Consider the following 18179-nt stretch of genomic DNA (forward strand, 5'->3'; position numbering starts at 1 on the left):
GTAATTAATTCATCCATATCCATGGAATGGCATAGCAAACTCTAACACCCTTATTATAATCTCTTTACAGAGAATTGTACTTAGTCCCAAAGATTATGCCATTGAGGTGCCTAATTAGTTTTTAAACCTTAGATAGCTGAATTCCTGGGAACCAGCTCTTTTGCATTGCTGTTCATGCATTGTATGAGCCTTGTTCCTCCTACTTTTCACATAATCCTATCACCATAACTTCTTCGTGCAACTACCATGGAGCAGGAGGTACAGAAGCTCGAAGCCCCACACCACCTGGTTCAAGAACAGCTACTTCCCTTCAACCATTCAGCTCTTGAACCAACCAGAAAAACATTTGAACCACTACATTTTAGCAACATTATAATCACTTTAAACTAAAATAGACACTTTTGTTCAAATTGTGTTCATTCTTGGAAGGATTGTGTTGTTATGATGCTTTTCATTGCACCTGTAGTTGTGCATTTGACAAAAAACTCAACTTTGACTTTCGATATTCTTCTGTTCCCATTTCCTTATTATTTCAGTGCTCTTTGCTGTTTATGTAACACCATATCCTCCTGTTCTCCCAATCTACTTTGTCATGGCCTTGCACTCTATTTGTCTACCTGCATTTTCTCTGTAACTGTAGCACAGTATTCTGCATTTTTTTTTCCCTGATGTACCTTGACATTCTTATATGTTTGGATGACAGCCAAACAAAAGCTTTTCACTGTACCTCATTGAAAACACAGAACAGTACAGCACAATGCAACCCTTCAGCCCATGATGTTGTGCTGACCCTTTATATTAGTCTAAGATCAATCTAACCCCTTCCTCCAACGTAGCCCTCCATTTTTCTATCATTCATTTACCTTAGAGTCTCATAAACAATAATGTATCTGCCTCTACCATTACCCGTTCCACGCACCTAACACTATTGCAATCTCTGACATTATTCCTATACAATCCCCTTAAAATTATGCCCCAGCATATTAGCCTCTCATCCTTCTTCACTCCAAAGTAAAAAAAATCCTGTTTCGCTCAACCTATCCTCATAACACATACTCTCTAGTCCTGGTAAATCTTCTCTGCACCCTCTCTAAAGTTTCCACATCCACGAGAATTGAACACAATTTTGAACCAATTATCAATTAGCAGACCAGAAAAATCTACAGCGTTGCTTTTTTAATTCAGTCCTGTAACATGGGTGTCCTTATCTAGCTGAACATTTACTGCCCACACTAATTGCCTTTGAGGTGATGGTGTTTGAGCTTTTAAACTATTGGTGCCTGACAGTGGCTGTATCAGGTTGTTTTGTTGCCTTTTTAATGTTATTGATGTATTTCTATTTAAAGAAACAGCACGGTAACAGGCCCTTCTGGCCAAGGAGCTTACACCACCCATATGACCAATTAACCTACCAATTCATACATTTTTGGAATATGGGAGAAAACCAGAGCACCCAGCAGAAACCCATGTAGTCACAGGGAGAATGTACAAACTCCTTACAGATGGCGCTGGGATTGAACCAAAGTCGCTGGTGTTATAATACTGTTAGACTAACTGTTATGCTACTGTGTTTGCGAATGGCCTATCATACACGCTAGATGTTCACGTACCTTTCCAATCGCTGCTGCAGTACTGTGAGATGTTCCTTCAGACGTCGGATCTCTTCCCGTTTGATCCTGGTTATTTCCCGGTTTTTATCCATGTACCTGTGCATTTTTTTTTCAAAAACAAAATGCATCACCAATTAATCTTAAAGTTTTATTAATTGCAAATGTTACTCCACTATTTAAGAACGGTGGATGGCAGCAGAAAGGAAACCATAGACCTGTTAGCCTGACATCAGTAGTTGGGAAGTTGTTGGAATCGATTGTTAGGGATGAGGTTACGGAGTACCTGGAGGCACGTAACGAGATAGGCCAAAGTCAGCATGGTTTCCTGAAAGGAAAATCCTGCCTGACTAACCGACTGCAATTTCCTGAGGAAATTACGAGCAGGGTAGACAAAAGAGATGCAGTAGACGTGGTGTACTTGGATTTTCAGAAGATCTTTGACAAAGCGCCGCATGAGGCTGCTTAGCAAGATAAGAGCCCACAGAATTACAGTAATTAGCATGGGTGGAGCATTGGCTGATAGGCAGAAAACAGAGAGTGGAATAAAGGGATCCTATTGGCTGCCAGTTACCTGTGGAGTTCCACAGGGATCAGTGTTGGAACTGCTGCTTTATATGATGTTTGTCAATGATTTGGACTATGGGATTAATGGATTTGTGGCTATATTTGCTGATGATGCAAAGGTAGGTGAAGGAGCAGGTAGTGTTGAGGAAACAGAAAGCCTGCAGAGAGACTTAAGTAGTTTAGGGGAATGGGCAAAGAAGTGGTAAATGAAATACAATGTTGTAAAGTGTATGGTCATGCATTTTGGTGGAAGAAATAAACGGGTAGACTATTATTTAAATCAGGACAGAATTCAAAACGCAGAGATGCGAAGGGACTTGGGAGTCCTTGTGCAGGATAACCCTAAAGGTTAACCTGCAGGTTGAGTTGGTGGTGAAGGCGGCAAAGCAATGTTGGCATTCATTTCTAGAGATATAGAATATAAGAGTAGGGATGTGATGTTGAGGCTCTACAAGGCACTTGTGAGACCACACTTGGAGCATTGTATTCGCTTTGGGCTCCTTATTTTAGAAAGGATATACTGACATTGGAGAGAGTTCAGAGAAGATTCACCAGAATGATTCCAGGAATGAAAGAGTTACTATATGAGGAACGTCTGACAGCTCTTGGGCTGTTTTCTCTGGAGTTCAGGAGAATGAGGGGGAATCTCATAAAAACATTCCGAATGTTAAAAGGCCTCAACAGATTAGATATGGCAAAGTTATTTCCCACGGTAGGGGAGTCTAGGGACAAGAGAGCACAACTCCAGGATTGAAGGACGTCCATTTAGAACTGAGATGCGGAGAAATTCCTTTAATCAGAGGGTGGTAAATCTGTGGAATTTGTTGCCACGAGCAGCTGTGGAGGCCAAGTCATTGGGTGCATTTAAGGCAGAGATAGATAGGTTCTTGATTAGCCAGGGCATCAAATGGTATGGGGAGAAGGCAGGGGAGTTGGGATGACTGGAAGAATTGGATCAGCCCATGATTGAATGGTGGAGCAGACTCGATGGGCTGTATGGCCTACTTCTGCTCCTATATCTTATGGTATTATGATCTAATACTCACCAAGAATCAACTATATCAAGATGGTGATGATATCAGAGAATTTCACAGAGCAGGAGAGAGTAAGAATTTTAAAATCTGCATTACTATTCCACTAACTCTTTCTCTCTCCCATCCATCCCCAAACGCCTGATTTCTTCTTCCGACATCCCTTGAAAGCCCACTTCGCCAACCAAGATTTTGGTCACCGTTCTGTGTTTCTTGCTGCTTTTTATTACTTGATGACACAACTTGGTGTGATTTACCATGTTAAAGCTGACATTTAAAAATCTGTTACTTCTTTAGTACTGTTACGATGCAAAGCAGGGACATGAACATTTATGACAATAAGACATAGGAGCACAATTAGGCCGTTCAGCCCATCAAGTTTGCTCCACCATTCCTGCTTTATTATCCCTCTCAACACATCCTTGTGCCATTCTCGTAACTTCTGACACCTTTACTAATCAAGTAAAATATATCTGCTTTAAATATATCTAAAGACTTGCCCTCTACAGCCGCCTGTGGCAATGGATTCTACAGATTCAGTACCCTCTGGCTAAAGAAATTACTCTCCTCATCTTTGTCTTAAAGTGACATTATCTATTTTGAGGCTGTGCCCTCTGGCCCTAAACTCTCCCGCTACGGCAACAAAACATCCTCTCCATGCAGGCCTTTCAATATTCGGTAGGTTTCAATGAGATCACCACTCAATCTTCTGAACACCACTGAGTACAGTTTGTATGTCGAGTACAAAGACATCAAAAGATCCTCATACATTAATCCTTTCATTCCTAGGATCATTCTTGTGAACCTCCTCTAGATGCCCTCTAATGCCTGCACATCCTTTCTTAGATAAAGGGCCCAAAACTGCTCACGATACTCCAAGTGCAGACTGACCAAAGCCTGATAAAACCTCTACATTACATTCTTGCTTTTGTCTTCTAGCCTTCTCAAAATAATGCTAATTAAGCCCAATACCTGTCCATGTACAAGACTGGTGGAAATTCCAGCTTATGATGAATCTTCTCAGGCCTTCCCAAAGCTTGATTAAACTCAAATCTGGAAAGTTCGAAAGTTAGTACAGGTGGGAGTGCAGTAAACCAGTGCTGTGGAGACAAACAGAAACATGTCATTAACAGAAATCGAAGCCTGATCACTTGTATTTCTGAGATGAATGTTAAGCCTGGTATCGGCCCAAAACCTCAACTCTTTATACCCTTCCATAATTCCTCCAGAACTTTGTGTATGTTACTACAGCTGTTGGGGACAGTTTGTGAATTTCAAATGGAATAACATAACCAAACCCAGAGGATTGTTAGTTATTTGTTAAATGTGCCATGTAATGAATCTTACGTATCAGAAGTCAGAGTGGACAATTGTGTCCTTTAACCATGCTCTGTCAGTCATGGGGATTTCTCTACATTGTGTCCACTTTCCTTCTGGATTCCCAAAATCCCCCAGTTCCCTTATCCAAAAATTACTATTGTAAGTTTCTAAAATTTTCATTAATTCTGATTAAGAAAAAAATGAGGCTCTTCGGAGAAGAGAATTGCTCCCTACCAATGGTAGTATCGACAGGAGGAATTGCCCCAAGAAGGCAAAATCCATCAAAACTACAAGAGTTTCTTCAGATGCTGGAAGCCCTTAGTAGCACACTCAAACTGCTGGAGGAACTCAGCAGGTCAAGCAGCATGTGTGGAAAGGAATAAACAGTCCACATTTCAAGACAAAACCCTTTATTGAGCCTTCCATCAAAGATCCCCCACCATCCAGGCTTAATTATGAGAATTAAGTAGATAGTAATCCTTTGAATAAATAATATTTTTAAAATTTTAATTAGTGGTACAGCCTTTTGAGCCATATGGCTGCAGCAATCCTAATTTAACACTAACCTAATCATGGGTCAATTTACAATGACCAATTAACTTACCCTGTATAATCTTTGAACTATGGGTGGAAACCAGAGCACCTGGGCAAAACCCATGCATTTCACAGACACTCCTTACAGAATGGCGCCAGAACTGAACTCCAAGCTGTGGAATGTCTCAAGTTGTAATAACAATGCACTAAACGCTGTTACCATGGCACCCTATCTGCACCTCTATCATGAATACCAAACCACATAAGATCCTGTGTCTCTGGCTTGAGGAAATAGTTTCCTAAACTTTCAGATTTATACTTACTGAATAAGACAAATTCTGATCTGTGAATATCCCAAAATTAGTATAACATAGAAAAGTATTCTACAGGAAAGGAAGCCTATTTACACCAGAATATTTGTTCTGGGATTCTGCTCGCAGCTGGTCTGCGAGGAAGATGAGCAAAATAAACAGAGACCCTTGAAATTGTCTCTCCCTTCAATACATCGATATGTGGGGATCTCAACTTCAGCATGGCACGAGTTACAGAAACAACTCACCTCTTGTCCAGACTTCGCCGATGTAACAGAATTTTCCACCTGTACTGACTCGATCTCGCCTTCAACCATTGCAGCCTCCAGACATTCATGCAGATCTTTAAATCCATTCACCTGCAGAGGGTACTGGCCAAACATCTCAGAGTTCTCAAACTTCTTCCCTGTTGCAAAGTTTGAGGTGTATTCAAGTTAACCTGGTGTTCACGGATTTAGAATGGCTAAAGGCTCATTTATTGTCTCATTTCCCAGTACTTAGGCATTGACATTTATCAATTTTTATTCAGTAAGAGGCTTTTCTGGCCCAACAAGCCCGAGCTGCCCAATTACATCCATATGACTAATAGGTATGTCTTTGCAATGTGGGAGGAAACCGGAGCACCCAGAGGAAACCTACATGACCAATTAACCTACTAATTCTTTGGACTGTGGGAGGAAACCCATGCAGTCATGGGGAGAACATACAAACTCTTTACAGGCAGCGGTGAGAATTGAACCCACGTTGCTGGCACTGTAATAGTGTTACACTAACTGTTACGCTACTGTGCTAGCCCAACTCCTCCAACCTCAATCTTCAAGAACAATAGTCAGAATACAAGAGGAAAACAGAGAGACTGGTGACATGATGCCACAATACCAATCTGCCCCTCAATGTCTGCAAAATGAAAGAGCTGGTCACTAACTTCAGGAAGGGGGCGATGCATATGCTTCTGTTTACATCAGCAGTGCTGAACTCAAGAGTTGAGTGCTTCAAATTTTTAGGAGTGATCACCAATAGACTACCCTATCGACTGATCAGCTATGGTCCAGAAATCTCAGCAGCACGTCTACTTCCTCAGGACACTGAAGAAATGTGGCAAGTCTCCTTTTCATTGATGCACCATAGAAAGCATCCTATCTGGATATAACACAGCTTCATATGGCAACTGCTCTGCCTGAGACCACAAGAAACTACACAGTGTCGTGGTCATAGCTCATCACAGAAACCAGCCTACCTCCATGGACCATGTCGACACTTCTTGCTGCCTCCATAAAGCAACCAGCACAATCGAAAACCCCACCTATCCTGGACATACTCTCTTCCTCTTCCTTCATTCAGCAGCCTGAAAGCACATATCTCCAGGCTCAAGGAAGGACAGCTTCAATCCCACTATTGAACGGACCTCTAATGAAATAATATGGACTGTTGACCAATTAATGCAAACAGGTAAAATTACACAAAAAGGATTACAAACAAATTCTGACCACTTTGAAAAAAATCGCAATTTAAAACTAAAATCACTAAATAGCATCTTCACAACACTAGCTTTGATCTATGTTACCTTCATGCATCCCAACAGCCAGGAATCGCCCGTAAAAGAGTTCCACCATTGGGTTCTTTGGCTTTTCACCATCTCTAGCAAAATAACAAAAGTTCATTAACACATTTCAATGTTATACAGTTCTGTACAAAAGAACTATATATATATATAGCATACCTAGGACTTTTACACAGTACTGTATTTGTCAACATGGAGCGGAGAGGAAATTTGTAAATTTTGCGGAAGCACCAAAAAATGGGAGTAGAAGAGTGGGGCACCGGAGGAGGGGTGTGGCACAGATGGTAGAGAAGGAGTGCCGGGCTGGAGAAGGGATGGCGTGGGTGGAGACACACCCAGCCCTGAGACACCAGGCAAGGTCATTTGATTCCAAACAATTGGTTTATTAATCATTCCAGAATGTCTCTGGTGTTTCCTGCTTCTCTCCCTTTTTCCAGCTGTGATTCTCCTCTCCCTGTCCCCTTCCCACTCTCAGTCCACAATAGAGACCCAGGTCAGAATCAGGTTTATCATCACCCGCAAGTGTCATGAATTTCATGGCAGCAGTACAATGCAATAGATAAAATTACTATAGTACTGTGCAAAAGTCTTAGACACCCTAGCTATATAAGACCTTAAGGTTCAGCCCATCGAGTCTGCTCCACTATTCAATCATGGCTGATCCAATTCTTCCAGTCATCCCAACGCCCCTGCCTTCTCCCCATACCCTTTGATGCCCTGGCTAATCAAGAACCTATCTATCTCTGCCTTAAATACACCCAATGACTTGGCCTTCACAGCCGCTCGTGGCAACAAATTCCAGATTTACCACCCTCTGACTGAAGTAATTTCTCCACACCTCTGTTATAAATGGATGTCCTTCAATCCTGAATTCACGCCCTCTTGTCCCTAGACTCCCCTACCATGGGAAATAACTTTGCCATATCTAATCTGTTCAGGCCTTTTAACATTCGGAATGCTTCTATGAGATCCCCCTCATTCTCCTGAACTCCAGGGAATACAGCCTCGCATGAATCTTCTCTGAACCATCTCCAATGTCAGTATATCCTCTCTAAGATAAGGAGCCCAAAAATATATGCCTAGGATTTTTGCACAGTACTGAATGTGCTTCCCTGCATTGAGGACACCTTCAAAATGCAATGCCTCAAAAAGGTGGCATCCATCATCCAGGACATGCCCTCTTCTCATTGCTACTATTAAGGAGGTACAGGAGCCTGGAGCCACACTCTCAAAATTTCAGGAACTGCTTCAGCCCCTTGGCCATTTTGGAATGGGCAATGACCCATGAACACTTCCTCATTATTTGCTAATACATATTATCAAATGCTACCTCACTATATTTGTTAATGTAATTTATAGTTTTTATTATTATGCATTGCAATGTACTGCTGCTACAAAACAAATTTCACAGCATATGCCAGTGATATTTAACCTGATTCTGATTCTAATAGCACCACATGCTATCTTTGTTCTCATGCCCCAATAACAGTTACTCATTTAATATCCTCTTCCTCTCATTCCAGACTTGTTTGCAACTTTCAAATGTTATTCCCGAATCTACCCATTAAACTTTATGGGCTTAAGCTCCAGATCACAAGTTGCTGCAAGTATTTTTTTAATATTTACCCTCAAATTTGACACCCTCAACTTTACCCTACCCAATCCATCAAGGCACTGTGTAATTTTGTGTGCACATTCAGCTTAAGAGCCTGTCACCTAGACAGCAATATATTGCTGTTGTACATGATGTTGTGTTTGCTCTGAACTGCGCAATGTAATACTTCAACTTCTATCGAAAGGTAACTTGTGCGAATAGCTGATGGGTACCATCAAATTCTCCTGTTTCAGTCTGCTACAGCTGAGAAACACATCTACATCTAAGGTGTGTACAGTTAGTAACATCGTTTTGATGCGATTAATCAATCTATCGCCACTTAAAATTGGAACTGGAGCAAATTCCTCTGGTCATTGGTGTGTTTCCCCTTTAAGCCAGCAGAAGAGAGGATCCTGAGCTGGGATAAAAGTTTGTTTAAGAAAACGTGCCTTTCAACTCCTAATACCAACCACCTTGCTGGCAAATGTACAGTCTCTGGTATAAAAACTGATCTCAGAGCTAGGGTGATTTATTAGAGGGACATTAGGACCACTTGCGTCTTTTGTTTCACGGAATCTTGGTTAACTCCATCCCTTCCTGATGCAGAGATTCAGATTGATGGGTTCACAATACACCATGAAAATAGGTCTGCTGAGTCTTCTCCTCCAGTTTCTGAATGGACATTGAACTCACCAACACTATTTCATTACTTTTTATTTCCTATTTTCTGCACTACTTATTTAATTTACTTATTTAATATACTTACTGTAATTCACAGCTTTTTACCTCTCTATTATCATGTATTGCATTGTACTGCTGCAAAGTTAACTAATTGCACAACATATGCTGATGATTCTGAAATCCCCAGAAGAAAATGAGATGCAGTAATACTCTATGAAGCAATATGCAGGTTTACAGAAATGTATTTCTTGCTTTTATAAAAACTATGCAATAGAGAGAAGCTTATTTGTCACACATACAATTAGATCTACCCATATACTGCAAGCAACGCAGAGGAATATGGAATGAGGAGTGAATTTACAGGTGGGACAGCTCACATTCTCTAGTGAGGGAAAAGCGTAGGAGTGTAGTAAATGCATTGAGTAAGTACAATTACAGAACAGCAGTTCATGTGGATAATGACCAACTTCACAGGGGTATATTGATAATTTCACCTCGAGATGTCTCTCTGCTTACCTCTCTTCTTCTGCCTTCACCTGAAATGCATCTTCTAACCAGTCCAAAAGCTTGTGTGTAAACTCACTCACATCTTGCTACAAAATAAGAGAGAGGACTTTAAACACACACAAAATGCTGGATGAACTCAGCAGGGTACGCACCAGTTATGGAAATGAATAAACAGTTGATGTTTCAGGCCTAGACAATTCTTCAGGACTGAAAAGGAAGGGGGAAGACAACAGAATAAAAAGGTGGGGTAGAAGGTATAGAGGACTTATTAAAGAGCCACATGCATGTTCAAGATATGGTATTCTAGCACACAAGATAGGAACAATTATCAAGAAGATGACAAGTGGCTTGAAAGAGGTGTGAGACTTGATATATATAGCTGACAGCCATTAACTTTTTCCCCAAGGTGGAAATGGCAAATACAGGAAGGGGCATAATTTTAAGGTGAGTGAAGGAAAGTATACGGAGGGATGTAGAGGTAGACTTTATTACACAGAGAGAGGTGAGTGCGTGGAATATATACATGCCTGCTATATTACACATATAACACACATACATTAGAGACATTTAAGAAACTCTTAGGTAGGCACATGGATGAAAGAAAAATGGAGGGCTATGTAGGAGAGAAGAGTTAGATTGATTTTGGAGCAGGTTAAACGACTGGCACAATGTTGTGGGCTGAAGGCCCTGTACTGCTCTAGGTTCTATAATTTGATAAACCCAGAAGTTAGAACCAACTACTGAAAGTCTGATGAAAGACACGATCTTCAAGGAATATTCTGAAGGAGAACAAGATGGAGAGGTGCTGAGCTATAGGTAGAGTAGGAGACACACAGATGGAAGGTGAGGAATTAAAAGGTTAGACAAGGGTAGAAATGAAGGGACTTCAAGAGGACTGAAAGGCTACAGGAAATTACAAGATCAACGTGTGACAGACTAAATAATCTAAATTCCAGTCACGCATCTGTTTACATTTGCCAATGGGTATTATAGTGGGCTTTACACAAGAAGGAAAAAGAGGCTAACAGCTGTGAAAGTCATTAACAAGGCAATGCTATGATAATGTCCAGGCAGGGACAGCTTACAGCAGTCAGCCCAGGCAAATGAGGTTTTTGGAGAGCATAGGTTCCCTTTGCACAGGAGGAGGCCAGAGCCATTTGACAAACCAAGGCAAGATACGGAAGCAGATGAAGGATTCTAGGGTAACATTTACTACTGGACAGTTTATTTTGCTAATTCTGAACAATTATTGGCCTTTAATGTGTAGATTCAATTGGCTATTACCTGCATTACCATAGTGTGATTGGTGAATGATTATTGTCGTAAGGCACGACCTGCCATGTTGACTACTCCTAATCATATTATGCCTCTTCAAATGTTCATAAATCCTGCCTCTCAGGATCTTCTCCATCAACTTACCAACCAATGTTGAGCAATTTAATCAGCAAAGACAGAGATCAGATGCATTAAATAATTTCTTTTCCAAAACATTGAAAAATCTTTCTTTCCCTCCCAAATAAAGCTTGGACAGGGATTCACATTTCACTGGTTTGAGAGACATTTTAAACAAAAGATAGAATACAAATTGTTATTCTGCACATTCTTGATGAGCCACATCCCAAGTCTCACCTGTTGCAAGTCATTGGATTTGAAAGTATCCTTCAGAATTTCCACAGCTCTTGAAGGATCCACATACTTTCTCTTGGAGCTAACCATTAGTGCAAATAGTTGTCTTAATTCACGCATAAATGGTAGATTCCGACGCTCCTGCACATTGGAGAAATAAAATGAATAGATTTGTGTTACACAGCCAGAATCAGGTAACCTGTAAAGCACGGAGGGGCACTGCGTACAGTAATTGCAAAGATTCATGCTATGTCTGCACAAAAATGAATCTCAGGATTGTATACAGTGACATAGATGTAGTCTGATAATAAAATGTACTTTGAACTTTATGCACATTTTTGGTAAGGAGGAATTTTTAAATCACTTACAGATTTTAACTGAGACAAGCCAACTTAAAGATAAATTTTAGAGATTAGCTTTATTTGTTACATGTACATCGAAATACACAGGGAAGTGTATCACTTTACTTCAACAACCAACATAGTCTGAGATGCTTTTGGTGCAATACAGCATGCCCATAACGCACTAACCCTAACTTGTTTGTCTTTAGGAATATGGGAAGAAACTCACACAGTCATAGGGAGAACATATAAACTCCTGACAGACGGTGGTGGAAAATGAATACCGAACTGCTGTAAAGCATTACACTAACTGCTATATTACTGTGTTGATGGGAATATTAAAAAGTATGTAAGGATAGAGCTGCCAAGAGATTGATAGGCTCCATGGAAGCTGCACTACACAAGGTCAGGAACCTCAGCTATGAAAACCACCTTTGCTCCATGCCCAATGCATCTCAGCTTACTCACATCACCAGGTCAAAGTCCATAACTTCCTCTCTGTCAATAGTGTATTAGTATCTTCACCACCGTGACTGCAGCAGTTAAAAAAGGTGTCTTACCAACGTACTCCCAAATGCAAACAGGGAAAGGATTAAGGGTAGAAGGCAGAGGAAGGTCGTTCAGAGACATAATGGAGTGTTACAGATCTGGAGGAATGCTGGAGGACCAGAAGTAATAGAAACCAGAGATGGTTCACTCAGAGCATGGTGTGAGCATGGAACAAGCCGCCAGTGGAACTGGAGGATGTAAATTTGATTGTAATACTAAAGAGAAGTTTGGATAAGTACATGGATGGATCCAGGTGTAAGTCAATGGGACAGTCTGGATGGTCAAAAGGCTTTTTTTCTGTGCTGTAGTGCCCTATGACTCTAAGATTACTGTAGCAATACTTGCCAGCAACATCCTTGCAAATCTGGTAGCACACTTGCCAATCTCCCCCCCCCCCCCCACCCATTAACCAAATTGCACACTGTTCTCGAAGTGTGGTCTCAATATTCCTCATTCCTCAAAAATTAAACTGTAGGCCATATGATCTTATTAACCTTTATCACCACCATAATAGATTTGGCTACTTTTGACCCTTTTATTTTCTGATACTATACAGCTTCTTGTCTTTTTTATAAATATGCAACTTTTAAAATAATTTGCCGGCAGTATGTCCATGCCTGAAGTTTATTAATGTCTTATCATTTTGCCACAGTCACCCCCATTTAGAAATTACTGTAATGTCTGATTTCATGTTACAAAGAAGATTATGAACATGAACGTTCTCCACAATTGTCCTGCTATCTTTTACGACTTCAAATAGCCTAGCTTCCACTTTGCACTCAAAACAACCTTGCACCCAGAGTCAGAAAAACCCAAGAATTGATTATGAACTTTAGGAAGGGGAAATCGGGAGAACACACATAGCAGTTCACATCGAGGAGTCAGCAATGGAAAGGGTGAGCAGCTTCATGATCCTAGGTGTGAACATCACTGAAGATCTTCCCTGGGCCCAACATGGATGCACAATGAAGGCACACCATTGGCTATATTTCAATAGGAATATGAGACTTGGTATATCACCAAAAACCCTACAAATTTCTGCAGATGTACTGTGGAAAGTAGTTTGACTGGTTGCATAGGCAGTAGACTACCCAGTATCGATGGTATCTTCAAAAAGGCAATGCCTCGAGATGGTGGCATCCATGAAGAAGGGCCCTCACTATCTAGGACATTTCCTCTTCTCATTACTTTCATCAATGAGGAGGTACAGAAGCCTTGTTACGAATGTGCCACAACTCTGAGGGGTCGAAGGGTACAAAGTCGCCCCTTCCTTTGTGAGAATCGCAAGATCACTATTAATTCGGGTCTGGGACCCAGGAAATGAGAGAGAATCCACAAGGTTTTGGAATGTGTCCTGGCCTCAGCGAAACAAAGCCACGGATAACGGCCATTGTCTCTTGGAGACGGAATTGTGTATTGAGTACTGTACTATTCATTGAAGCCCTCAGGGGATGACCAGAGTGAGCTGGTTGAGGGATTGCATCATCCCAACCTGATTGACATCTGAGACCCCGTGAGTAAGGATAAAAGAGGGTCTGGGGAACAACTCCTTTAGACGCACCAGGAGAAACGCTGGAAAGCCAGTGACAGCGTTTTATAGCGAACGCCGGTGAGGGCCCATGTGCGTCCTCCCTTGCCAGGGTAGCGGGCTCATCACGGAAGAACGGCTTAGCTAAAGGAGAGGCCACAAGTGAACGGCCACACCAACGGGACTCCCGAAGGATCGAAATCATAAAAGGAAAAGCCGGCAAGTTTCTCAAAAATCTCTCTCTCTCTCCAACCAAAGGCTGCAGCCTGAATGAACTGAGTGACTTTTATATTTCCATCGGACAATACATTATCCCCTAGACAACGATAGAGCTTATTTCTTATTGATTATTATTATACCCGCACTTTTAGATTTAGTATTGATGACGTATATTATCTGTATGGTTGCATTGATACTATTTTGTGTATTTTTACTAATAAATACTGTTAAAAATAGTGCCATCAGACTTCAACGGACCTCTCTATCTTTGCTGGTAAGTGACCCAGTTATGGGGTTCGTAACAGCCTGAAGACACACAATGTTTCAGGAATAGCTTCTTCTCCTCCACCATCAGAATTCTGAATGGACCATGAACCAACCCATGAACACTACTTCACTATTTTGCTTTTGCACTATTGATTTTTTCATACTGTATATTCATAATTTTTAGAAACTTTTCTGTATGTAATGCACTGTACCACTGCCAAAAAACAAATTTCGCAACATATGTCAGTGACAGTAAACCTGATTCTGACTTAAGCCAGCCAGCTACCTCTGTGTACCCCCTGACTCTGTATTCTGACTTTACACATCATCTTTGTAAATAGTCCACAGAACAATTGGTATCCTTTCCAGCTTTGAATAAATGTTGAAGCAAGCAGAAAAGCAAGACACTAATGTTTAGTCTGTACCTACTCTTGTGTTATGACTGACCCGACAGAAATCACTCCATTCAGTAACAATGACATTCGGTAAGCTTGTTGATCACTAAAGGATTAACAGGGAAAGGGTGATGGTTCAAAGCCACCTGCTGCACTTTGTATTCAAAGCCTTTAGAAAGATCCTCACACAAGAGGTTGATTCACTCCCCTCTCATGAAGCTATTTTTGAAAAGTGCTCTCATAATACAGCTAGCTACATTCTTTTTAGCAGCTATATTGACAACAGGCTCATGTAGCATTATATGGAACAGAATAACTCTTGGATGTTCTCAATGTTTCAGAAACAGCTTCTTCCCCTCTGCCATCCGATTTGTGAATGGACATTAAACCTGTGAATACTACCTCACTACTTTTTAAATTTCCATTTTTGCACTACTTACTTACATATATATTTTATAAACATCTACACATTCCCTGTAATTGATGTTTTATTCCCCATTATGTATTGTATTGTACTGCTGCCACAGTCAACAAATTTTACAACATATGCTGGTGAATTAAACCTGATTCAGATTCTGCTATTGATCCCCATTACATTTTCAGTTTATTCATAGAGCACGGAAACAGGCTCGTCGGCCAACATGTTCATACTGACTGTGTTTCCCAGCAAGCTAGTCTTGTCTGCTCATGTTTTACCCACAGCCCTCTAAACCTTTTTTCCATCCTTACATAGATGGCGTTTAAATGGTGTTAATATGCCCCTCTCAACCACTATTTCTTGCAGCTCATTCCAAATACTCACAACTCTTTGGTTGAAGAAATTGCCTTGATGTCTCTTTTAAATCGTAAACCTATGTCCACTTGTTTTTAACCTCCTCTGCCAGAAAAAGACTATACGCTTTGACCTTGTCTATGCCATGTAGGCAACCAAGGGTGGCACGATAGCATAACGGCTAGCATAATGCTTTACAGTGCCAGGGATCAGAGTTTAATTGCTGCCACTACCTGCAAGAAGTTTGTATGTTTTTCTTGTGACCGTATGGGCTTCTTCCAGGTGCTCTGGTTTCCTCCCACCTTCAAAGAGGCATGGGTTAGGGTTAGTGAGTTGTGGGCATGCTGTGTTTATGCTGGAAGTGTGGAGATATAAGAGGGCGCTGAGTAGGCTACGGTCAATTATGGAAAACTCTGAACATCCTCTACATAGCACCATCCAGAGACAGAGAAGCAGTTTCAGCGACAGGTTACTATCGATGCAGACAGGATGAAGAGGTCAATACTCCCCAATGCCATTAGGCTTTACAATTCAACCGCCAGGACTTAAGAACTTTTTAAAAGCTATTATTAATGCTTTTTGAGATAGTGATTTAGATGCATATCATATTTTTTACTGAGTTAAGTATTGTATGTAATTAGTTTTGCTACAACAAGTGTATGGGACATTGGAAAAAAGTTGAATTTCCCCATGGGGATGAATAAAGTATCTATCTATCTATCTATTTGCAGGCTGCTAATAACATATCCTCAGACTGCATTGGTCATTGACACATATGAAGTGTTTCACTGTATGTTTTGACATACATGTGATAAATAGTTCTAATTTTTATCTTATAGACTTATCTTTATCATGTCAACCTTAATCTCCTATGTTCCAGGGCTTCTCATAGGTCATCACCAATTTCTTCCATGGAAGTGATGCTCCTCTATGGTACAACATACAAAACTTCCCAGCAGTGTACACACTGCTGAAATCTTCTGCTGACTTAGAAATTTCTCAGTAACAAAACTAAACTGCTTCTACTGTTATTGTTGGCAGAATCTCAGATGGTGACAAGGAGGTGTACAGGAGTGAAACAGCACAACTGGTTGCGTGGTGCCGCAACAACAACCCTGGACTAAAATTCAGCAAGATCAAGGAACTGACTGTAGGCTTCAGGAAAAGGAAGTTGAAAGAACACACAGCAGACCTCATGGAGGGTCAACAGTGGAAAAGGTGATCATCTTCAAGTTTCTGGGCGTCAACATCTCTGAGGATCCATCCTGGGTCCAACACATTGGAGCAATCATGAAGAAGGCATGTCATTAGCTCTACTTCATCAGGAGCTGGAGAAAATTTCTACCAATGTTCAGTGGAGAGCATCACTGCCTGGTATGGAGACTGCAATGTATAGGAGGAGGCTGTATACTCGGCCAGCCCCATCACTGATACAACCCTTCCCACCATCACGAATAGCATGCCTCAAGAAGGCAGCATCCATCACTAAAGACTCTCAGGACATACTCTCTTATTACTACAATCAAGGAGGAGGGCACAGGAGCAAGAAGACCCACACTCAATGATTCATGTACAACTTCTTCATCAGCACCATCAGATTCCTGAACGGTCCACGATAAGGTGAACACTACATCATTATTCCTTTTTGCACTATTGCTTTTGGAATTTATAGCATTTTTATATCTTTGTAGTATTGCAGCTGCAAAACAATACATTTCATATCATACAAGTCAGTGATAATAAACCAGATTCTGAACACTTAAGCTTCTGATGGACGTGAATGGTGTTTGACCCTCATAGATCAATTATTTGCCACCAGAGGGAGCTGCAATGCAGGATGGAGAAGATAGGAGTGGAGACAGAACTATGTCAGCGCACGAAAAGGAAAGGACACGATTATGCAAGGGTTCCAGATAATTCGGCTATCAGTTAATCGAGGTAGCTGTCTATTTGGGACGACTCCTAAGAGCAAATACTAAATCGAGACAACAGCTGGGATTTCCTTCGCTTATTTGGGAGACTGTTGCCAAACAGTTTTGAACCAGCATCAGTAGCGTACATTTCTGTGGTCATTAGAGACTACACTGTGCTTAGAATGATCAGCTTTTAAATAGCATCAACTGCATGTGTTTGTGTCAAAAAGCAGTGATTTTTGTCACTGATAGTTGGCGAGACGTAAGTCCAAAGTTTGAAGTAAATTTATTCTCAAAGTACACACATACAGTATATGTCACCAAATACAATACTGAGATTCATTTTCCTGCAGGCATACACAGTAAATCCAAGGAACACAGCAGAAACAATGAAAAGCTGCACCCAACAAGACGGACAAACAACTAATGTGCAAAAGACAACAAACTGTGCAAATACTAAAAAAAAGTACTAAGTAAGTAAACAATAAATATCGCGAAGTTGAGATGAAGAGCCCTTGAAAGTGAACTGTGTGAACCCTTTCAGTGATGGGGCAAGTGAAGCTGACTGAAGTTATCACCTCTGGTTCAGGACCCTGATGGTTGAGGGGTAATATTATTCCTGAACCTAGTGGTGTGGGTGCTGAGGCTCCTGTAACTTGTCCCAAAGGGAGCAGTGAGAAGAGAGCATGGTCTGAGTGGTGGGGGTCCTTGACGATGGATACTGCTTTCCCACAAAAGCCCTCCATGTAGATGTGCTCAATGGTGGGAAGGGCTACGACAATTCAGAACTGTTATGTTCACTGCATTCAGGCTTGAAGATGCCAGAAACAGCCAATGTGAAAATTAAACCATTTCA

At 41.0% G+C, this 18179-nt stretch overlaps 1 protein-coding gene across 4 annotated transcripts in view; it reads right to left on the reverse strand.

Moving 5' to 3' along the window:
• The window catches only part of usp25 (ubiquitin specific peptidase 25), a 221857-nt gene that overhangs the window by 117892 nt on the left and 85786 nt on the right, over positions 1-18179 (reverse strand). For all 4 annotated transcript variants that reach the window (XR_012098867.1, XM_073044804.1, XM_073044803.1 and 1 more), the window contains exons 7-12: positions 11343-11480; positions 9723-9799; positions 6935-7008; positions 5619-5776; positions 4178-4305; positions 1611-1706 (exon numbers count right to left, since the gene is read on the reverse strand). Coding sequence is in view for 3 of the 4 variants with exons in the window: in XM_073044804.1 (XP_072900905.1) it covers positions 1611-1706; positions 4178-4305; positions 5619-5776; positions 6935-7008; positions 9723-9799; positions 11343-11480 (671 nt within the window). In the remaining variant the exon portion in view is untranslated. The remainder of the gene's footprint in view (positions 1-1610; positions 1707-4177; positions 4306-5618; positions 5777-6934; positions 7009-9722; positions 9800-11342; positions 11481-18179) is intronic.

Source organism: Hemitrygon akajei, chromosome 5, assembly GCF_048418815.1.
Source record: "Hemitrygon akajei chromosome 5, sHemAka1.3, whole genome shotgun sequence".
NCBI lineage: Eukaryota > Metazoa > Chordata > Chondrichthyes > Myliobatiformes > Dasyatidae > Hemitrygon > Hemitrygon akajei.